Raw genomic sequence first — 24,406 nt, forward strand, 5'->3', positions numbered from 1 at the left:
CATCTCCTCAGATTTCAAACTCTAAGAAATGTGCCGCTGACTAATCATTTCTTTTATTATTAACAGAAGTAAAAGCAACTACCATGTTTCAACCACACCATTAGGCATTTATAAAGGTTTTTCTTTTAATTCATCACAACAATCTTGAGGCAGTTACTAACATTTACATTTGCAGATGAAGGCATAAATTCAGAGAGTTTAAGTAACTTGCTCACAGATATATATCTAGTTGATCCTTAAACAATACAGGTTTGAACCCCTGCAGGTCAACTTATATGCAGACTTTTTTCAATAAATATGCATATATATATACTGTAAATATATTTTCTCTCTCTTTATGATTTTCTTAATTACATTTTATTTTCTCTTGCTTACTTTATTGTAAGAATACTATATATAATACATAAAACATACAAAATACATATTAGTCAAAAGTTTATTTTATCAATAAGGCTTCTGTTTAACAGCAGGCTATTAGTAGTTAAGTTTTTGGGGAGTCAAAAGTTACATACAGATTTTCAACTGTCGGGGGTCAGTACCCATAAGTCCCCACATTGTTCAAGGGTTAACTGTATACACACAAAAACATACTACAGTACATATATGTTTGCTACACACACACATGCATGCACACACATGGAAGTTTATAAATATGTATATATATAGCTATTACGTGTAAAAAAAAGAATTAAACATTAAACCCTGGTCTTTAAAACTCTAAAGCCCATAGTACTATAGTATTTTCTCTCCCATCAAGCCTTGTACTCTGCAGAATAAATGATTGGGATTAAAACACACACACACACACACACACACACACACACACACACACACAACCAGAGACAGCTACTCACTTAATGGAAAAAGATTCTCCAGTCATTTTGCCTGAAATGGGGTCCAGAAATGCAAGCTTCAAGCAACACAGTGTAGGTGGTCCAACCTCATATTTGATTCCTACAATCTTAACAAACTCTTGTTCCTATTCATGAGAATACCAATAAATTATTACTTTCAATATAAATGCCTGACAGTTGCATATTATTTCATTATTTTTGAACAATTAAAAAACTATCTGAATACCCACCAAATACTAAGCATTCCACTATGTGTTAAAGACAGTAAGACATAGTCCTTGACAATATCAAGTCATAGTATACTTCAGGGCTCTAAACCAAGGATAAGCAACCAAATCCCCTTGAGAACATTTTTAAAATTCATATTCTCAAAACCTACTCCTATAGAATTGAATTCAATAGGTCTGGGGTACAAGTTTAGTCATACATATTTTGAAAGAATTCCTCAAGGGATTATGATGTTTTTGCCTGGTTAAGACATATATTATGTAAGTATGCAGGGAGACATGTATGTGTATATTTGGGGAAAGGGCTTACATATTTTAATGCCTACAATATTATTTTATAAACCACTCTCATAACTGATTATTAGTCATACTTAGCAGTTGGCAAAACTGAGCCTTATGGGCATAGTGACTTGTTTTACTCTACTTTCACCTGATTTAGAATAGTGATAGCATCCCTATCTCCCAGGAGATGATTGTGTAAAGCTCACTTGATAAGATATTTTCATACCTCACAACCTTAATACAATATTTTACAAGTATCTAAATCTTTGTTTCAATAAATCTACATTCTTTCATGTATGCTTCCTGCTAAGTATCATCACACAACAATCCTTCATTTACCTGAAAAACCACTGTAACACTGCTCTTAAGTCTCTTGTTCTTCAAGTTGGAAAAACAAAAGAAGAAAACATGCATAAACCTAACTAGAAATGATGATGTATGTATCTATGTATTTATGAAGGAATGAATATGTATTTACAGTCAGAAAAACCTCCAAAATATTAAACATACCTATTTTACTCAATACCATGTAGCTATATAGGTACTGTATCAAAAATGATAATCCATAAAGTACCACAAAGTTCTGAGTTTCTTGGGATTTATGATATTTATGATTTTTACTTAAAGCCATTGGAACCTCAAGGGTGTCTGTAATCCACACACAAAGTCAGTTTATAGAGCCTCCGAATATACAAAGCTGCTCAGGAAAATAACCACACCAGGGAACTACTGCTTTGCTCCAAATATAGAATGGTATACACTAGACGACTTGAAGCTTGAAGAAAATTAGGTCAAATAATCAAGACAACAAATAGCATACAAATTTCAGCCAACATAAAATGGGACCCATAACACATGTACAAGAGTATGGTACATCTCCTTATCTTAGACACACAATCAATAATGAAATATGTACGAAACTGAGAAAAAGCTATATATACGCAAGTAACTTAATTCCAAAGCTACTTCAGTTAGTTTATGAAGTATCAAAACTACTTCATAGTTTATGAATTTGGCCAACTTACCCTGAGATCCATTTTATTCCATGGCTGTTTTTGTAAATTAAGGCTGTATATTTTTGACTTCCTTACAGCCCGCACATAAGCTTCATGTCCTTGCCTGAAATAGATAAGCTAAAACAAAAAATATAAGGTATTAACAAGCAGTATCCTATTTAATTAACAACTCTATGTATCCCAGTATATACTGTTACAAATGTCTTCTTCTGTTTACAACAAAATTATAATTTTGAAAAAAATGTATAATTATTTGTCACTATCAAATAATGTTCATTCAGTATTCATGTCTATGTTGCCTGCATAAAAACACTGCATATAAGTATTGCATATAAACACTGTATACACAATCCTTTTCCTTCTAGCTGCTTCATAAATTTCTGAAGAAAGAGGAACCAATGACAAATGTACACAGAACTGATCATATTTTAAAGTACTATTTTTCAAACTATAAGAGTAAAAATATCAATAATAACCACGTTATTCAGATATAATTCATTACATATATATTACCGTATACAACAAATATTGATTGAACATATGTGTACAAGGCACTGGGTGCAGTGGTAACATACCAAAATAAAATCCTTTCCCTCGAGGATATGGGCAGACAGGTAAACATATGAGTATAATATAAGGGTGAATATACTAAATATCATAAGAGAGAAATAACTTAGGTGAAAGCTCAGGAGGAAAGAGCAGCAGGTAAATGGAAAGTAGGAATAACATCCAGGAGAAGTTGGCATTTAAGTTAAACTTGTAAACATGAGTATTTTCAAAGGCAATGATCTGTGGCTATGGCCATTCCAGGCAAAATACTGAAGGCTTAACATTTAAAGTAAAAAGTAATGGTGCCATTAAGAGATTGGTTTTATAAAAAGTATCAATTTTATGAATTCTTTAAAAACATTTAATTTATGTATTTCACTGTCTGATTCACTTATATATCTCCTCCATTAGAAGAAGTATGAGTTTTACGAGTTCTTTAAAAACATTCTTTCATTTATGTATTTCACTGACGGACTCACTTATATACCTCCTCCATTACCTGCACAATTATCATTACCTAACACACACTACTCCTGAGGCATAAAAGCATATTCTAAATTTAACAAAGCAGAGGGAAAGTGATTCCACCAAGGTAAATATGGTCTTATATAAGAGAGGTGTCTCGTCAGACATATAATATACAGATTCTTGTTCTCTTTTGTAAAGACTTCTAAGATTAATTAAAGATAACTCTCCCTAGAGGAAGACGGCAGCAGAGCAGGAAGATCCCAGGCTCCTTTCATTCCAAGAAACACAACTAGATAAATTTCAAATCATCCTAAATACCACAGGAATGGACCTGAAGACTGGCAGAACAAACTCCAAAACTGAAGGGAGAGAAGAGGCCTCACTGAAGAAGGTAAGAAGTGGAGACATGGGTTAGGGGAGAAACAGATTGTGGGTAATGCAAAGGGGAGGGAGCCATGATCATGAAGTGGGAGAGAGGAGCTCATAGGGGTACACACAAGGAGAACATTTCCCCAAAGCCATTGGCTTGGAAAAAGACAGGGGATGAATTTTGTGAGGTCTTGCAATAAGCCGGGCTTTGTTAAAGTCTAGAGTTTTAAAGAACAGTGTGTTTGGCTGGTATAGAGCCAGGAGGGCACTGCCCTACTGCTAGAGAGAAGGCAGGCAAACAACTCGGGTGCAGACAGTAGGGATACAGTTATCTGAAGCGTGCATGGGGCACACACTAGGGAGATTTTTTGCTCTTCTTGGAATATGTCCCTGAGAGGAAGCATTCACAGAGACATCTCTCTGGGAACAAAGGAGGTGGATGGTGCCATTTCCCTCCCCTGCCTCTAACTATAAACACACAGCCACCACAGGAAGCAGCAAAACACTAACATTGGCTGCCTAGCTTCCCCACACCCCTGTGCTCTGGTGGAACTGCCCTTCTCAGTCAGGCTTGCCTTAGTCCCAGTGGAACAGGCCTCTCTCCCAGAAGACCAGAAGAAACCCCTGCCCACACCAAGTCTTCCTACCAGAGAGTACTACAGGGCCCCAGTTCTGATGGAGGTGGTGACAGGTCTCATTACACAAGATCAGAGCCCACTTAGTTAAAACACATCACATTCAGGCCTGGGGACCAAAGTCAGCCCACAGCAGGCAAGAAGAGCCTCTGCAGATGAACAGCCTGAAGAATAGAGCAGCCAAAACACAACAGCAGAGTGCAAGCAGCACACATCTGAGACACTCCCTGAAGTGCCAGGCCCTGAGCCCTACATAATCTCTTCTTAATAAGGCCATTACTTTTAGGAGACGGATGCATAACTTTTCTTTTTTTTTTTTTTATAAAAAAGAAGAGAAGACGGCAAAGACTTAGACAAAATAACAAGATGGAAGAATTCATCCCAAATGAAAGAACAAGATAAAGTCACAGGCCAGAGATCTAAGTGAAACAGATATAAATAACATGCCTGATGGAAAATTTAAACCAATAATCATAAGGATACTGATACTGAAAAAAGAAGACATCAGGGGCACCTGGGTGGCTCAGTCAGTTAAGTGTCGGACTTCGGTTCAGGTCATGCTCTCACGGTTCATGGGTTCGTGAATTCAAGTCACCCATCAGGCTCTGTGCTGATAGCTCAGAGCCTGGAGCCTACTTAGGTTTCTGTGTCTCCCTCTCTCTCTGCCCCTCCCCCGCTCTCACTCTGTCTCCCTCTCTCTCTCCTAAAAATGAATATTTTTTTTAAAAAAAGAAGACATCAGTGACACCCTTAAGACAGAGATAAAAGAGTTAAAAAAAAAATCAGATATGAAGAGTGAAATAGAAGAGATTAGAAACATGCTTGAGGCAATGAACTGCAGGCTGGAAGAAGCAAAGGAATGAATTAGTGACCTAGAATACAAAGTAATGTAAAGTAATGAAGCTAAACAAATGAGAGAAAGAATTATGCAACAGAATAGATTTAGAGAATTCAGTGACTTAATCAAATGTAACAGCATACACATTACAGGAGTCAAAGAGGAAGAAGAGAGAAAAGGGCATAGAAAATTTACTTGAAGAAACAATAGCTGAGACCCTCTCTAATATGGGGAAGAAAACAGACATCTGGATCCAGGAGGCACAGAGAACTTGCATCAAAATAAACAAAAGCAGGCCAAACAAAGACATACTATAATTAAATGTGTAAAATATAGTGATAAAGTCAAGTCTGAAAGTCAGCAAGAGAAAAGAAGTCCTTAACTACAAGAGAAAAGACATAGGAAGCTGCAGATTTCCTAAAAGGAACTTGGCCAGCCAGAGAGGAGTGCATGATATATGCAAAGTTCTGAATGGGAAAAATCTGCAGTCAAGAATGCCCTATCCAGCAAAGATATCATTCAGAATAGGAGAGATAAAGAGTTTCCCAAACAAAAACTGAAGGGAGTGTGTGACCACTAAATCAGCCCTTCCAAGAAATATTAAAGGGGACTCTGAGGGGAAAGCAGAGACAAAAAAATGACAAAGACTAGAAAGGATTAGAGAAAATCTCAGAAACAATGATAAATCAAGTAATAAAATGGTACTAAATTCAAATCTGAATTACTCTGAAGGTAAATGGACAAAATACTCTAATCAAAAGACCTAGGATATAAGAATAGATAAAGTAGATAAAAACACAAGACCCATCTATACACTGTCTATAAGAAACTCATTTCAGACCTAAAGACGCCTACAGATTGAAATCAAGGGGATGGAGAAGGATTTATCATTCAAATGCATGTCAAAAGAAACCTACAGTAGCAATAATTATATCAGACAAACCAGACTTTAAAACAAAGACTGTAACAAGAGATAAAAAGGGCAAGATAGCATAATAAAGGGGACAATCACAAAGATATAACAATTGTAAATATGTATGCACCCAACAATGGAACAATCAAATATATGAAACAGTTAATAACAAACATAGAGAAACTAATTGGTAGTTATACAATAGTAGGGGATTTTACATTTTTTTAAGTTTATTTATTTAAAAAAAAATTTTAACGTTTATTATTTGAGAGAAAGAGAGAGAGAGACAGAGAGCAAGCAGGGGAGGGGAAGAGAGAGAGCGAGACACAGTATCTGAAGCAGGCTCCAGGCTCTGAGCTGCCAGCAAACAGCCCAGCACAGGGCTCGAACCCACAGACCACGAGATCATGACCTGAGCTGAAGTCAGCTGCTTAACCAACTGAGCCACCCATGCACCCCTATTTATTTATTTTGAGAGAGAGAGCATGCATGCATATAAGCAGGATAGGGGCAGAGACAGAGGGAGAGAGAGAGAACACCAAGCAGGCTCTGCACTATTGATGCAGAGAATAGTAGGGGACTTTAACATTCCACTGACATCAACAGGTAGATCAACTAAACAGAAAATAAGCAAGGAAACAATGCCTTTGAATGTCACACTGGAGCAGATGGATTTAGCACATATATACAGAACAGTCCATCATACAACAGCAGAATATACACATTCCTTTCAACTGCAAATGGAAAATTTCCCAGAATAGATCATGTGTTAGGTCACAAAACAGGCCTCAACAAATACAAAGAGACTGAAGTCATGCCATACAACTTTTCTGACCACAACACTATGAAAACAGAAGTCAACCACAAAAAAAAAGATCTAGAAAAACTACAAAAACATGGAGGTGAATAACATGCTACTAAACAATGAATGGGTCAACCAGGAAATAAAAAAAAATAAATAAAAAATACATGGAGACAAATATAAATGAAAACACAATGGTCCAAAACATTGGGGATGCAGCAAAAGTAGTCCTCACAACAAAGTATATTAACAATATAGGCCAACTCAAGAAGTAAGAAAAATCTCTAAGAAACAACCTAACTTCCAACCTAAAGGAGTGAGGAAAAAAAGAAATAAAGCTTAAATCCAGGAGAAGGAAGGAAATAATAAAGATTAGAGAAGAAATAAATGATATGGAAACTAAAAAAAAATACACTAGATAAATAAAACCAGGAGTTGTTGCTTTTTTTGAAACATTTTTAATTTTTTTTTTTATTGTAAAGAAAGAGAGCATATGAGTTGGGGAGAGGGGCCGATTATGACCTGAGGGGATTATGACCTGAGCCGGAATCAAGAGTTGGACACTCAACCAACTGAATCACCCAGGCGCCCTGAGGAGCTGTTTCTTTAAAAAAAAAATCAACTAAATTGGGGCACCTGGATGGCTCAGTGGATTAAGCATCTGACTTTCACTCAGGTCATGATCTCACAGTTTGTGGGTTTGAGCCCCACATCAGGTTCTATGCTGACAGCTCAGAGCCTGGAGTCTGCTTTGGATTCTGTGTGTCCCTCTTGCTCTGCCCCTCCCCAGCTCACACTCTGTCTCTCTCTCAAAAATAAATAAACATTAAACAATTTTTAAAAAATCAACAAAATTGATAAACCTGTAGCCAGACTTAACAAAAAGAAAAAAGATCTAAATAAATAAAAGCACACATGAGAGAAGAGAAATAAAAACCAATACCACAGATATACAAACAATTATAAGAGAGTATCATGAAAAACTATATGCCAACAAATTGGACAAACTGGAAGAAATGGATAAATTCCTAGAAACATATAACTTATGCAAAATGAAACAGTAATAAATAGAAACCTTCAACAGAACAATAACCAGCAAAGAAACTGAATCAGTAAGAAAAGATTACCCAGGAGTCAAGTTTAGGACCAGAGGGCTTCATAGGCAAATTCTACCAAACATTTAAGGAAGAGTTAATACCTATACCGCTCAAACTGTTCCAAAAAAAAAAAAAAAAAAGGAAAGAAAACATCCAAATACATTCTATGAGGCCTGCATTACCCTGATACCAAAACCAGATAGAGACACCACTATAAAAGAGAACTACAGGCCAATATATCTGATAAACATGGACACAAAAATTCTCAATAAAATACTAGCAAACTGGATCCAAAAATACATTAAAAAAACAACAACAACAGGGGTACCTGGGTAGCTCAGTCAGTTAAACGTCTGACTCTTCATTTCTGCTCAGGTCATGATCAGGATCAAGGCTCGCATTGGGTTCTGCACAGACAGCGTGGAGCCTGCTTGGGATTCTCTCTCCCTGTCTCTCTGCCCCTCCCCCGTGTGCTCGAGTGTGCGCGTGCTTGCTCTCTCTATCTCTCAAACAATAAACTTTAAAAACAAATTCACCATGATCAAGTGTGAATTACTCCTGGGTTGCAAAAGTGGTTTAATATTCACAAATCAATCAACAGGATACGTTACATTAATGAGAAAAAGGATAAAAACCATATGGTCATTTTAAGAGATGCAGAAAAAGCACTTAACAAAGCACAACATCCATTTATGATTAAAAAAAAAAACCTAAACAAATTAGGTTTGTAGGAAACATACCTCAATACAATAAAGGCCATATACAAAACACCCACAGCTAATATCATCCCCAAAGGGGAAAAACTGAGTGCTTTCCCTTTGTGGTTAGGAACAAGGTAGGGATGGATACTCTCACAACTCTCATTTAACATACTACAGGAAGTACTACCCTTGGCAATCGACAACAAAAAGAAATAAATGGCATCCAAATCAGCAAGGAAGAAGTTAAACTTTTCACTATTTGCAGATGACATTATACACTATATAGACAACCTGAAAGATTGGACTAAAAACCTACTAGAATTGATGCACAAATTCAGTAAAATTACAGGCTACAAAATCAATTTAAAGAAATCTGTTACATTTCTATACATCAATAAGGAATAAGCAGAAAGAGAAATTAAGGAATCAATAGTGTTTACAATTGCACCAAAACTAACAGGATACCTAGGAATGAACCTAACCAAAAAGATAAAAGACCTAGACTCTGAAAACTATAAAACACTGATGAAAGAAATGAAAAACAACACAAAGAAATGGAAAGACATTCCATGCTCATGGACTGGAAGAACAAATATTGTTAAAATGTCTATACTACCCAAAGCAACCTACACATTTTATGCAATCCCTATCAAAATAACATCAGTATTTTTCACAGAACTAGAACAAACAATCCTAAAATCTGTATGGAACCACAAAAGATTCTGAAGAGCCAAAGCTATGTTGAAAAAGAAAAGCAAAGACGTAGGCATCACAATTCCTGACTTCACGTTATATTACAAAGTTGTAGTGATCAAAACAGTATGGTACTGGCACAAATGTAGACACATAGATTAATAGAACAGAATAGAAAACCCAGAAATAAACGCACAGTTACATGGTCAATTCATCTTCAACAAAGCAGGAAAGAATATCCCATGGGAAAAAGTCTCTTCAACACACAGTGTTGGGAAAACTTGACAATGTCATGCAGAAGAATGAAACCGGACCACTTTTTTACATGCTACAGAAACACAAATTCAAAATGGTTTAAAGACCCAAATGTGATACCTGAAACAATAAAAGTCCTAGAAGTGAACACAGACACTAACTTCTCTGACACTGGCTGTGGCAACTTCTTTCTACATATGTCTTCTGAGGCAAGAGAAAGAGAAGCAAAGATAATCTATTGGGACTACATCAAAATAAAAAGCTTCTGTAGAGTGAAGGAAATAATTAACAAAACTAAAAGGCAACCTACGGAATGGGAGAAGATATTTGTAAACGACACTTCTAATAAAAGGATTAGTATCCAAAATATATGTGCAAGTTATAAAACTCAATACTCAAAACATTCATGATCCAATTTAAAAAAAATGAATGATCCAATTAAAAAATGGAGAGAGGACATGAATAGATATTTTTCCAAAAAAGACATCCAGATGTCCAACACACACATGAAAAGATGCTCAACATCACTCATCATCAGGGAAATGCAAATCAAAACTACAATGAGATACCACTTCACACATGTAGGAATGGCTACAATGAACAATGCAAGAAACAACAGTTTTTGATGATGATGTGGAAAAAGGGGAGCCCTCCTGCAATATTGGTGGGAATGCAAACTACCAGTGCAGCCACTGTGTAAAACAGTATGTAGGTCCCTCAAAAAGTTAAAAAATAGAACTACTCTAAAATCTAGCAATTGCACTACTAGGTATTTACCCAAATAATAAAAAAATACTAATTCAAATCTATACACACACCCCAATGTTTATTACAGTATTACGTACAATATCCAAATTATGGAAATAGCCCAAGTGTACATCCACTGATGTATGGATAAAGAAGATGGCATATATATACACATATATATACATATATATAGGTATATATTGAATATATATATTCATATGTGATATACATATGAATATGAATATATACCTATATATAGGTATATATGTATATATATGTGTATATATGTACATACATACATGTACATATAAGTATATATGTACATATATGTGTACATATATGTGTATATGTATATACATATGTATGTATGTATATGTATATATGTGTATATATGTACATACACACACATATATATGTATGTGTATATATATATACACACACACATATATACACATACAATGGAATATTACTCAGCCATCAAAAAGAATGAAATATTGCCATTCTCAAGGACATGGGTTTAGCTAGAAAGTATCATGTTAAATGAAATAAGTCAGAGAAAGACAAATACCATATGAATTCACATATATGTGGAATTTAAGAAACAAAACAAATGAACAAAGGAAAAAAAGAGAGAGCAAGGGAAATGGAGAAACAGACTTAACTATAGAGAATAAACTCATGGTTACCAGAGGAAAAGTGGGTAAGGGTTATGGGTTAAATAGGTGCTAGAGATTAAGTAGTGCACTTGTGATAAGCGCTGGGTGTTGTATGGAAGTGTGGCATCAGTATATTGCATACCTGAAAGTAATAAAATTCTACGTTAAGTAATTGGAATTTGAATAAAAACTTAAAAAAATTCCTCCCCTAAAGCTTCCATAAAAACAGGCAATAAATACAAGAAATCATGATTTTGTATATGCCCCCGAAAAATCTCTTTAGGTTTTATTAATACAGCATTCATCACAGCATGTTCTACTAAAATAACCAAACAAACAAGCATTGCTCAAAAGTCCAATACTTACTGGAAGACACACTACAAAAAGAAACATTTTAATAATATGAATGATTATTCAATATATCAGAGAATGTACAAGCCAAGTAGAGTTAAAATATTATAATTTAACATAATTTTCATAAAAAAATAAAAAATTTTCTCACCAGATAGAATTTAAATCAATTTTTGACTGAGTAATCATAAATAGAGTTATATTATTCAATCACAGGCTTAGTAGGAAGGACTGTCTCATGAAATGACGTTCCTCTAATCACTGAAAGAGGTAGTTATCCTCTAGCATATTATCTATCAGGTTGGGCATGGGCTTTTTTAAAAAAAAGAATATTAGGACTTGAAGTAGGACTCCAAATACCACCCAATTCTGCTAAGTAGAAACTAAGTTAAAAATAGACAATTATTTTCATGACTTCACCAGCCAAATAATGTATTTCAATATACTGGAGACACTGTGCCAAGTATTAGAAGTGAAACTGCTTAAAAAAGCATAAAGTTGAACAAAAATCAAAATGGCTACACAAATGTTTTAGTGAAGCTGGATTTTATTTATTTTTTTTATTATTTTTTTTTAACATTTATTTATTTTTGAGAGACAGAGAGAGACAGAATATGAAGGGGAGGGGCAGAGAGAGAGGGAGACACAGAATTCGAAGCACGCTACAGGCTCTGAGCTGTCAGCACAGAGCCCGACGCGGGGCCTCAACTCACAAACTGCAAGATCATGACCTGAGCCGAAGCCGGGCGCTCAACCAACTGAGCCACCCAGGCGCCCCAAAGCTGGATTTTATTTTATTTTCTTAATGTTTATTCATTTTTGAGATACAGAGCATGAACGGGTAAGGGGCAGAGAGAGGGAGACACAGAATCTGAAGCAAGGTCCAGGCTCCAAGCTGTCAGCACAGAGCCCAACAGGGGGCTTGAACTCACGAACAGCGAGATTATGACCTGAGCTGAAGTTGGACGCTCAGCCAACTGAGCCACCCAGGCGCCCCAATGAAGCTGGATTTTAAAGTAACCTTTTACGTCTCTTCTGCAAACCTCCCCTCCTCCCTTTAGGCTTTTGTTTCAGCAACCTGGTACCATCTCAAAGAAATAACAAAGGAGGCTGGTAGCAAGTACGCAATTCCTGTCAAAATCAGTTGGATTCTGTATTTCCCTAAAACACTCTCTAGCCCCTCCCTTCAGTGGGCTTGCAGTCGTTGAAGGCCATAGCCTGCTGCAGCCTCCTTTGCCTGGGAAAGCAATAAAGCTATTGTGCCTCTTTATACCAAACTCTGTCTTCACATTATGTTTTGGCTCTGAAGCACAGAGGTAGGTTTTTGATAACACAAAAGATATAAAAATTAATAAGATTCAATCACTGTCCACAAGAAATTTATAATGGAGGAGAGCTGCTAAGACAGTGTACATATAGCTATAATAGAGAATATAAATGCCCTAAGACTGATTCAAGTGAGTACTCCTGAGGTTCCAAAAGAAAAAGATTATAACTGGTAACAATTACCTCATCTCCCATCTGTGGGACAAATGGGGAACGTCGTGGTATGGTATCCAAAATCCACTGAGGGGCAAACCATTCTTCATTGGGTTCACCTGCCATAGAAAGCAGTCCTCCTTTCTAAAATATAGTTCACAAATATATAAACCATAAATATATATGAACAGTAGTATGAAAAGTAACAGAATATCTTAAAAAATCAGATTATAATAAAACCTAAAAATACAAATTTTAAGCATTTTTATTTATCAAGTAATTATGTACATCTGTACCAATAAAATAATCAAGTGAATTCTTTAATATATTGCTCAATTTTGGCTGACAGATAATAATATGACATTATATACTATCTAAAAACCACAAATTTTTACGTTCCTAGAATACCATGTGAATTCAAGTATAAGTAACAAAATAATTTTTTGCCAATAAAATGGTGACAGTCAAGAAGACAATTCTGTCTACTAAAGCAAGAGGATGCAGAATATGTACATAATAAACTTTTTAAGTACTATTCACAAAACTATGTGGATTAAGAATTTATAAAGTCCAAATGAAATCATAGTGAAGAAGAGAAACCATCACTGGGATGAAATAAAAACAAAGAAATGGAAGAAGTTCTACATGATTTATTCTACCCTTTCATTTTACAAGTCAAAAATGGAAAGAAATTTATGACTGGAAACATGACAAGAATAACACTTTTATTCTCTAGTGGCTTATCATTTAAAACTACTATATTTAAAAAAGTGATTATCAATATGTTTACATAACAACGAAGATATTCTAGTCTCTACTTTTGGTAACAAAAAATTTAAAAGTTTTTCTTTTAAAGTCATTTTAAACAATTTAGTTTCTCAGATGGAATGTTATTTTTAGACAAAACTCAAGTGTTACTGATGTGGAGAAAGGTAGCAAAATTTCAAAAAAATTAAACTTCCTTACAATTTATAGCCCATTAACAAGTGCCTGAGATAGGAAGAATGACCTTCCTCAAGGAACTTACCTGCCTCAATGTTAAAACTTTGTTAGAGGCAAAAGGCAACCTTAGCCTCACATTAGCCCGACCTCCAAGATCCTGTAAAAATCCCATTGGAAACTTCCTTTATCTCTACCCTCTCAAGATAGATGTTAGCAATCATCCCCTAAGCATAGGGACTAAGTTTTTCTAGACAGTAGTAAATTACCTTTTCCTAACAGGTAGCCCTCAAGGTCCTGGAAACCTTCCTTCCAAATTCCTTAAAAGTTGGGCTATCCCTAACTCCCTCCCAACTTGAAAGTATATAATCAGCCACTCCTCCCAACCCCAGTGCAGTTCTTTCTTCCCAGGAGTCCTGTCCCTGTGCTTAATAAAATCACCTTTTTGCACCAAAGATGTCTCAAGAATTCTTTCTTGACCGTTTGTTCCTGAACCCCAACATTTCAAATATTACTATTAAATATTCAAATGTCAGATGCAAAAACAAAAACAGAAACAACTTGTAAATTTACAAACCTTCTTTCTAGTTTGTTTAGGTTTCTTTTGCCTGTCTTCTAGTGACTTCAAATTCTCCTCCTCAGAGCTGCTGCATATTTTACGTGTTGCCTGTCTCGTTTGTCTTTTTGGAGGTTGCAAATTTATTCCAGCATCTGCTGTCCAATCAGAATATTCACTTGATGAATCACTGTAAATATATCAAAATTATGAATATATAGGTTTAGGAAAAGGATTAGTTTGCCTTTTAATTGAAAGATGATCATTTTGTAATAAAATAGCATTATAAATGACATGGTTTTTGTTCTAACTGAACAGAAAAAATACCAATATAAATTTTTGATCATTAAGGGATTTCAGTGAAATGATTCTTGGATAAAGTATAATTGTTAGTTTCCCATAACAGAATTTCAAATTCAAAATTCCTAAAATAAATAGATACATAAAATAAAATAGAATTCAAAATTCCTGTCGAAGTCACAAAATCTTTAAATAAAGATGCCTCTTATCCATGGAAATGGTTACATGTAGCTGTTTTAAAACTCAAATAAATAAACACAGTCTGCTAAGATGCAGAATCTTGGATTTACAAAGCATCTTATTTTACAAATGAGGAAACTAAAGCCCACAGTGACACACCCAAAAAGATACTGGCAGGACCAGGATGAAGCAAGTCTCTGGACTCCCAACCCAGTACTCTTTCTGCTATAAAACACTATTTTAACTCTGGTTTTAAAATGGACAAATAATTTTGACCAAATCTAAACCATTAAAACTACCTGGAAGAGCTTTCACTTTGCCATTCAATTACAGGATCCTCTACAGACGCATCACTTGTGCCAATGGTTTCATCTTCCTGCAACAAGGAGCCAGCAATTGAGATATATGGTTATTAACTAGCATATTATTAATTAGCACACACTACCTGTTTTATAACACTTTCTATATTTCCTGCAACAAAACAACATTCCAGGTAAAATGTACATAATCATCTTTCTACATATATCTGTAACTCACAACTAAGCCTAGCAGGTATTTAAAGCTTTCTAACATCTACTATCTTATTGATATGGGACATCTTTTATTATTTCAAAGACTAAACAAACTCCTTAAGGCTCCCAAATAGAACCCTCTTAAATGTTAAGACCATTGTTTAAAAAGTATCTATAGGGGCGCCTGGGTGGCTCAGTCGGTTAAGCGTCCGACTTCGGCTCAGGTCATGATCTCACGGTCCGTGAGTTCGAGCCCCGCGTTGGGCTCTGTCCTGACAGCTCAGAGCCTGGAGCCTGCTTCAGATTCTGTGTCTCCCTCTCTCTCTGACCCTCCCCTGTTCATGCTCTGTCTCTCTCTGTCTCAAAAATAAATAAACATTAAAAAAAAATTTAAAAAGTTTCTATGTGCCTCTGCCAAGCGACTATAATTATTCTCTATAAGAAAATTAATAATATTTTTATGATGTTAAATTTCAAACATACCAAAGTAGAGGGAATAAATTACCTTTGTGTATACAGTTTCCAGTTTAAACAATAACTCACTGCCTATCTTGTTTTATTTGTACCATCACCAACTGCCTCATACACGAGGGATTATTTTGAAGTAAATCCTTATAAAAATAGCATTTTAACTATAAACATTTAGTAAGATTATGATTCTTTTCAAAACACAACCATAACACCATTATGACATTCGAAGGGTAATGTCAATTCCTGAATATCTAACCATTCTTTTCAGTTGAATATTTTCATAGGTAGGAGAGAGAAGGAAGGACATCATTGATAAGAATTAAACAACGTGTCAGGAGGCGCCTCGGTGTCTCAGTCAGTTAAACGTCTGACTTTGGCTCAAGTCATGATCTCGCGGTTTGTGAGTTCAAGCCCTGTGTCGGGCTCTGTGCTGACAGCTCAGAGCCTGAAGCCTGCTTCACATTCTGTGTCTTCCCCTCTCTCTGACCCTCCCATGCTCATGCTCTGTCTCTCAATAATAAATAAATGTTAAAAAATTTTTTTAAAAATTAAAGAACTGTCAGGGAGTCTGAGTAGCTCATCCGGTTAAGTGTCTGACTTCGGCTCAGGTCATGATGTCACGTTTCATGAATTTCAGCTTGGGATTGTAGCTCTCTCCACTCTCTCTGCCCCTACCCTGTTCACACTGTACTTTCTTTCTCTCTCTCTCTCTCTCTCTCGATAAATAAATAAATAAATAAATAAGGATTAAAGAACTGTCCACGGTGGAAGAAAAATGGGAGTGCCATATATTGTCAATGGATAATTAAACCCTAATTATCTATTTAAAAACTAAAGTTGTTAAGAGAACAAAAGGACTGGAGAAGAGAAGAAGAAAAGAATTGGTATAATCTATTCCATTACCATGAATAATTATATCCGAAAAACCATCACTTAGTAATCTCCATAGCTGATGAAGTCAACAATAATGAAAAATGTGCATATTCTGCTGATTACACAGTCAACCAGTTCTAGGACTGTAAACTAGTTATCATTGTTTATGTTCCACTTTTTATTTCTGGGCAGATTTCCTCTCACTCTCTTTTCTCACTGTCCCAAAGCCAAACTTTTGCTGGCATGTCTGATATTCTCAAACAAAATATCTTAGGTACAAATCAGAGAAGATATCTAAATAAATTCAATTATATTGCTCAAATTTGCCTATTAAATGCCTTACTAATGAATAATTTTCTTAAAAGAAAAACACTAAAATAAGTTGCTATTAAAATGACTTTTAAAAGTAAACCCAAGGTGATAATACTAACTGGGAAACAAACAATTACACTGAGTAAATAATAGTAGATATCTAACCTCTGAGGAGCTGTCTGAGTCTTCCTGTACACCTGAAGTTTGACAAGATGCTTGTGAATTATGTTCTATATTGGACCGTGTTTGGTAAGTATGCTGACGCTTGCGCTGTGTCCTTCGTAAAGACCGCCCATAGCTAGGCTGATAATCATTCTGTAATAAAAAAAAAATAGATTTAAAAAAATGAAAGGCTCAGTGAACATACACAAATGAATATATATAAAGCAAATCAATTGGGCAGGGGTAGGGTGTGGGTGGTGGTAATAATCAGGAATAAATTCCCAAAAAGAAAACACAAAATATAGCTACATATATATATATGTATGTATGCATACATACATATATATGCACATATATATACATATATATGCATATATATATATATATATATACATATATATGTGTATATATATACGTATAGGTATATATACATGTAAGTATACATACACACACACACACACACACATATTTAAACCACCTTCCATTAATATTGATTACTTTCCTACTTTGAAAATTTTGTGATCAAATTAAAGACAGTCCTGAAAGTTTGGGCTGCAAGAATGTGCCCGCTCAAAATTTACATATACCATTTTATTCACAATTTATTACAAGATGAAGCAAGATACCTATATCATACCTATGTATACATAATTCTTTTTTTAATCTATTTATTTTGAGAGAGAGAGAGAGAGATTGAGTGCACGCACACGAATGTGGGGGGGTGGGGTAGGCAGAAAGAGAGGGAGAGAGAGAGAATCCCAAGCAGGCTCTGTGCTGTCAGCCCAGAGCCCAACGTAGGGCTCCATCTCACAGACTGTGAGATCATGATCTGAGCCCAAGATCAAGAATCAGACTCTTAACTGACTGAGCCACCCAGGCACTCCTATATAATTCTTAATATAATATGTACTTTAGTTCTTTAAAAAATGACATTCAGCAAACTGATTAAAAATAAAGACTTAATTTTAACAACTACAGTGTAAAGTGAAAACTATTTTATTCTAACCTTTACAAGTCTAAAATAGTATTAATGATATACCATTATGTAAAAGTTACAACCCTCGCATGTTATCAGGAGTAAATAGGGGCACCTGGGTAGCTCAGTCAGTTAAGCATCCAACACTTAGTTTCAGCTCAGGGCATGATCTCAAGGTTCATGGGTTTGAACCCCACATTGGGCTCTCTACTGACAGCGCAGAGCCCGCTTGCGATTCTGTCTCTCTCCCTCTCTCTGCCCCTTGAGCTCTCTCTCTCTCTCTCAAAGTAAATAAACTTAAAAAAACCTCATAAATAAATCAGTATCAACACCAGTTTCTTATCGTATACATAAATATTTCTCAGTTTTGATATAAATAAAATGTTTATAGACTCAACTACTTTGTTTATTAATCTCAGACAAATCTGATAGTTGAGAAATCAGCTTAGCAGGAAAAAATAATATAAATCATGGATCTGAGCCATTGAAAATCTCTACGAAAATAATCTTATCAGAGAACATCAAATAAGCTAAGAAAACCTCAACAGAAATTAAGACAGTAGGCATCAAAATGATCTAAGGATACTTGGAGATATTCATATGATACTTACCTAAAATTGTGTTTATCAATACTGAAAAAAAACATTTAAAATTCAGTATCCATTGCCTAGATATCTTTCATAATGTTAAAATCATCCTAGACTCTCCAAGTTACTGTACTTTTCAGGAGTTATGGTTAAATCTGGGAACAAGAACATATATTCTCACGCCACTAGTTTGTTCAATCTCAGAATACTAGCAAGGGGCTTACTATGTACCTAATCAAGTATAGGAATCTTACTCTCTGCTTAGCAGTTTCTACTGGGAATATGAATCTTTCCAGTGTATAGATAAGATTTTGCTCCTATATGATCAGGTAGGCCAAGAGTGGGCCTTTTCTGTAAAAGGCCAGAGTATAAATATTTTTGACTTTGAGGTCATATGATCTCTGCTGGACTCATTCAACTCTATAGTGTGAAAGTAGCCATAGGCAATATAATTAATAAGTGTGGCTGTGTTCCAATAAAGCTATTAACAGGAATGGGCAGTAGTCTGCCAACCTCTGACCTAGGGTATCTAAACATTTATTTTACAGTGATTAGTATCAGCCAACAATTTTAAGCTTTTACTCTAACCATATGAAAATGGCATTTTAGGGGCGCCTGGGTGGCGCAGTCGGTTAAGCGTCCGACTTCAGCCAGGTCACGATCTCGCGGTCTGTGAGTTCGAGCCCCGCGTCAGGCTCTGGGCTGATGGCTCAGAGCCTGGAGCCTGTTTCCGATTCTGTGTCTCCCTCTCTCTCTGCCCCTCCCCCGTTCATGCTCTGTCTCTCTCTGTCCCAAAAATAAATAAACGTTGAAAAAAAAAATTTAAAAGAAAATGGCATTTTAATACAAATGTCCTATATCTACAATGACAACATGTCCTAAATTTGGGGGCACAGTCCTAACTTTGTATAATTTCAATTTTATTAATAAGAACTATATATTTCAATTTCAGGTTAAAAAATAGGTTACCTATATGTAGTCAACTAGCAAAATAGCCCCCTAATACATAACTCTTACCTTTGAAAAATCCAGTATCTGCAAATATTTGAAAATAGTGTACCCCAAAGTACTGTAAAACTAAACTTACCCTTTGGGTAGTATAAGATGGTTTTTTCTTCTTTTCAACTGTATAAAGACTGATTTCTATGTCACCTTTTGCAGTTCGACATTCTTCCTGAACCCTAATAACAAAGGTCAAAGTGACAGAAAATCACCAAAAATCAAACCAAAAGTGTAAAAGACTAACAAAGGTTGCTGGAGGGGAGGTGGGGGGGGTGATGAGTGATGGGTATTAAGGAGGGCACTTGTGATGAGCACTGGCTGTTATACGTAAGCAATGAATCAAAAGTTCTACTGAAACTAATATTACACTATATGTTAGCTAACTGGAATTTAATTAAAAACTTAAAAAAAGAAATGCATTTGAAATATAACATTGTATTAGTTTAAGGTATATAACAAGATGTTTTGATATACTTATATATTTCAAAATGGTTACCAAAGTAAGTTTAATAACACCCATCAAAAAAATAAAGTGTTGCTGTAACAGAGAAAAAAAGTCAGATAACAAAAGTACCCTTTAAATATAAAATTTGCGACTTTAATCATTTTTAGGTATACAATTCAATGGTGTTAATGACATTTACAATGTTGTGTAACAATCATCACCCTATTTCCAAAACTTTTTCACCACTCAAAACTTTGTAACCATTAAGCAGTAACTCTATTTGTCCTTGTACTAGCCCTTGTTAACTTCTAATCAACTTTACATCTGTATGAATTTGTCTAACCTAGATAATTCATAAGTGGAATCATATGGTATTTGTCCTTTTGTGTCTGGTATTTCACTTAGCATATTTTCAATATTTATCCATGTTGTCACAGGTATCAGAACTTCATTCCTTTTTATGACTGAGCAATATTCCACTGTATGTATGTATGTATATATATATATATATATATATATATATATATATATATCACATCACATTTTGTTGCTCTATTCATCTGAGTACAGACACTTGAATTATTTCTACTGTTCCCTATTATGAATAATGTAGCAATGAACATGGCATACAAGTATCTATTTGAGCTCCTGACTTTCAATTCCACTTTAATGTTTTGAGAAAAGAATTATTTCAAATTGTTCTACTGCCAAGGGTTCATAAATTACCTATGTCTCCCTTTTTCTTATTACTGCTGTAGAAAGAAAAGGTGAAACTAAATTACGTTTGCTACTTGTTGGCTTAGCTGGCAAATGGCCTGGTAAAAGAGATAGCATGATTAAGAAATTTTGTATATTCTCTGTCAAATGTCCTTTTTTCTTTTCTAAATCTATTCCCAGTCTATGTGGATTACCTGGAGTTGATATTAAAACAAATGTTAGGATTTACAAATAAGGATAGGTATTCTAAATTTGAAATTCATCCTAATGAAATCCTTTCATGCAAGGAAGTCTACTTAAATGGCATTTCTAAATATACCGTAAGCACTGGGGTCTACAACATACTTATATGGCACTCCCAAACTATTACAATATTAAATTGATGGCCCTTTCCTCAGAACTACGGTTGAATTTGGGGCCTATATATCACAGACATACTTAATCACATATGGTCTCATGTTCTTACTTAATAGTATTTGTATTCTTATCTTCTAAACGAGACTATGAACTCATAGAAGACAAACTATGTTTTTCATTTTTCAGTATTTCCCAAACCATTTAGCACAAAGCCAAACAAACTGAAGATGATCATTAAATAGTTGTTATGGAATGAAGTAACTGGAACAATGTAGAAAAAACTAATATAAAACTCAGTTTGATTAAAAACTACCTTAGTTATTAAAATTTATTAACTAAACTATAAAGCTCTCAATTTTCTTATGAATGTTACCTTATTGACTCACCTACTAACTCCAGTATTTAGTTCATTGACCACCACTCTTCTGCTCCATGCCATGAGATCTCGTTCAGTGGCCATCTGACTCCGAGGAGCATTGTTATGCATTTGTCGGACACCTTCAATTTGACCACTACGTCGAAGCCCAATATTTGGGGAAGAAGATACGTCCATATTTGGACTTCTCAGAGCTAAAACAAAAAGAAAGGTACCACTTTCTGAACAAAGGCACCAAATTTTTTGACATTGGTACTCTAAAATAGAAAAGTCTAAGAGAGTACTTTTCAACAATGCTGCTATCTATTTGCTCTAAATTTTCTATGCCACCTTTATGGTTTTTTTATAGTGTGATGAATAAAGCAAAGACTCAATAAATGTTTAAAGTTTCTATCACTCTTAAATGTTTTCAAAGTACATTCACATCTGTTGTCTACCAAATGCTCAAGAAATACTAAAAGTATATTTAACATGATTTGGTAGATTCACAAATGTTTATTATTACTAGTTCAGAAAGCAACTTGTAACCTAAATCCTACATTTAGCCTATTAAAAGGTTTATGTATAAAGCTTCAATAGGCTTTCAAAAATAATAAGAGAAAAAGTATATTTTTTTAATTTATTTATTTTGAGCGGGGGTGGACAGAGAGAGAGGGGGAGAGAGAATCCCAAGCAGCCTCCTCTTCAGTGTCAACACAGAACCTGATGTGGGGTTTGATGCGACAAACCATTGGATCATGACATGAGCTGAAATCAAGAAATGGATGTTCAACCAACCGAACCACCCAAGCGCCCCCCGCAAAGTATTTTTTAACTATCAAAATTTCATTTTCAAAATTGATAATGCAGTTAAAGAAAGGAAAAATAAGGTAATGAAACTTTTCAAGCCCCTATATATATCCCTGTTTTTTTATTTTTGTTGTATTTGCAAATGAAATAAAAATGGAAATTGAATCATTCATTCAACTGTTAAAAGAATCACCAGGAAAGATAAAAAAAATTGAAATAAACATTGGAAATAGAAGTCAGTGGGTCCACTTTGACTAATGGCATTTCAAATCTATCCACAGAAATCTATTGAGGGTAGACTGAACACTGATTTCATTAAGGAATCTCTATATCAGGGTTCTAAGAAAGTTTTATGTCTTAGAAAGAAAGGGCCTAGATATATAGGATTATCAGTCCACATCTTATCTTGTTCCAGGTCAAGAAAAGCTCATCTGAGTTAGGTGCTCCTTAGGTAAACAAAGAATGGTTTTATTTTAATTTTATGGGATACTTAAGACTCAGGAAATGAGTAAAATATACTGTGAATCATTCAACTTTAAATCACTTTATTCATTTCTTGGACTCCAAAAGCCATACCTGAAAGAACCACAATTACATAAACATAAAAAGAAATACATTTGCCAAAATCCCATAAAAAGACTGCATTTTAAAGTACAACTAATAGTTCTTGATAAAACTAAAATTGACACTGCTCACTTTGGCAGCACAGGACACTAAATCTGGAATGATACAGAGAAGATTAGTATGGCCCCTGAACAAGGATGACATGCAAATTCACGAAGAATTCCATAGTTAAAAAAAAAAGTACAACTGACAGAAGCTAAGATTTATATAAAATTCAGATTCATAAAGTGAAGGAAAAGATACAATAAATTAGAATACTGCTAGTAATTTATATCAAACTTGTGAAATTCAATTCAGAAGTTTCACCTGGGGGCGCCTGGGTGCCTCAATCAGTTGAGTGTCTGACTCTTGATTTTGGCTCAGGTCATGATCTCAGAGTTGTGAGATCAGCCCCACACGGGGCTCTGCGGTGGGCACGGAGCCTGCTGGAGATTCTCTCTCCCTCGTCCTTTGTCCCTCACCTACTTGAATGTGCACACACACTGTCTCTCCCTCTCTCTCTCTCTCTCTCTCTCAAAAAAAAAAAAAAAGTATCTGTATTCCCTAAGAATAGGGCTTATCTTCCAGTGTTTTTCTGTAAATTCAAGAGAGGAAGGGGATAATGTTGCTTTCTTTTCAACAAAGGAGGGTAAATTTTTTGTTAGTAACTTTTAAATTCACAGTGGTTTTAATTTTGAAAACTGTAAGTTGGTTCCCCTTTTACAAAAAGGTGTACACTTATTGCAGAACCTTACTTCCCTTAATGGAACAAAAGTAAAGACTGAAAATACATTAATGAGTTAAGAGAATACAGTATATTAAAATATACTACCTGTATCTTGTAAGAGATGCTAAGACATTTAGCAACAAATGGCAATGATATTATGGAACTTTGATGTATTTATATATCACAACTGTAAGTTAATAAAAATGTTTTTATTTAAAAATCTCAAATGTTCCTTACACAGACTTAGTACAAGTAAAATAAAGTACCTTCATTATATAAATATATACATACTTACCACCATTAGCAGAATATGATCTATTAATTGGAATATGTGGAATATCTCCTTCATTAATTAGTCTCAGATCTTGTTCTCTCTGTAGCTCCCTGATTATTCCATCAAGAATGCTCTCATCTTGGTCATTGGTTTGTTGCCCAATTACTTGTTCTACCACTTCACCATCACCTTATTGAGACCAAAGATATGAAGCCAAAAGATTACTTACATTTTAATATACCCTAAATACGGTGAAACAAACCTTAATCTATAAAATTTCCAGGCAAATAATTAAAAAACAATATTAAAATGAAAA

At 34.9% G+C, this 24,406-nt stretch overlaps 1 protein-coding gene and 1 non-coding gene across 6 annotated transcripts in view; one reads left to right on the forward strand and one right to left on the reverse strand.

Annotated features, from left to right (window-relative positions):
- Window positions 1-24,406, reverse strand: part of BRWD3 (bromodomain and WD repeat domain containing 3) — a 235,406-nt gene that overhangs the window by 69,725 nt on the left and 141,275 nt on the right. For all 5 annotated transcript variants that reach the window (XM_045472781.1, XM_045472780.1, XM_045472782.1 and 2 more), the window contains 9 exons: window positions 24,112-24,279; window positions 21,708-21,891; window positions 19,888-19,981; window positions 17,241-17,390; window positions 15,207-15,283; window positions 14,449-14,617; window positions 12,963-13,076; window positions 2,389-2,496; window positions 855-979 (listed from right to left, as the gene is read on the reverse strand). In XM_045472781.1, the coding sequence (XP_045328737.1) occupies window positions 855-979; window positions 2,389-2,496; window positions 12,963-13,076; window positions 14,449-14,617; window positions 15,207-15,283; window positions 17,241-17,390; window positions 19,888-19,981; window positions 21,708-21,891; window positions 24,112-24,279 (1,189 nt within the window). The remainder of the gene's footprint in view (window positions 1-854; window positions 980-2,388; window positions 2,497-12,962; window positions 13,077-14,448; window positions 14,618-15,206; window positions 15,284-17,240; window positions 17,391-19,887; window positions 19,982-21,707; window positions 21,892-24,111; window positions 24,280-24,406) is intronic.
- Window positions 23,175-23,282, forward strand: LOC123595503. The gene has a single exon (XR_006711204.1). It is a non-coding gene; the product is annotated as a U6 spliceosomal RNA (small nuclear RNA).

Source organism: Leopardus geoffroyi, chromosome X (genome assembly GCF_018350155.1).
Source record: "Leopardus geoffroyi isolate Oge1 chromosome X, O.geoffroyi_Oge1_pat1.0, whole genome shotgun sequence".
In the NCBI taxonomy this organism is placed as follows: Eukaryota; Metazoa; Chordata; class Mammalia; order Carnivora; family Felidae; genus Leopardus; species Leopardus geoffroyi.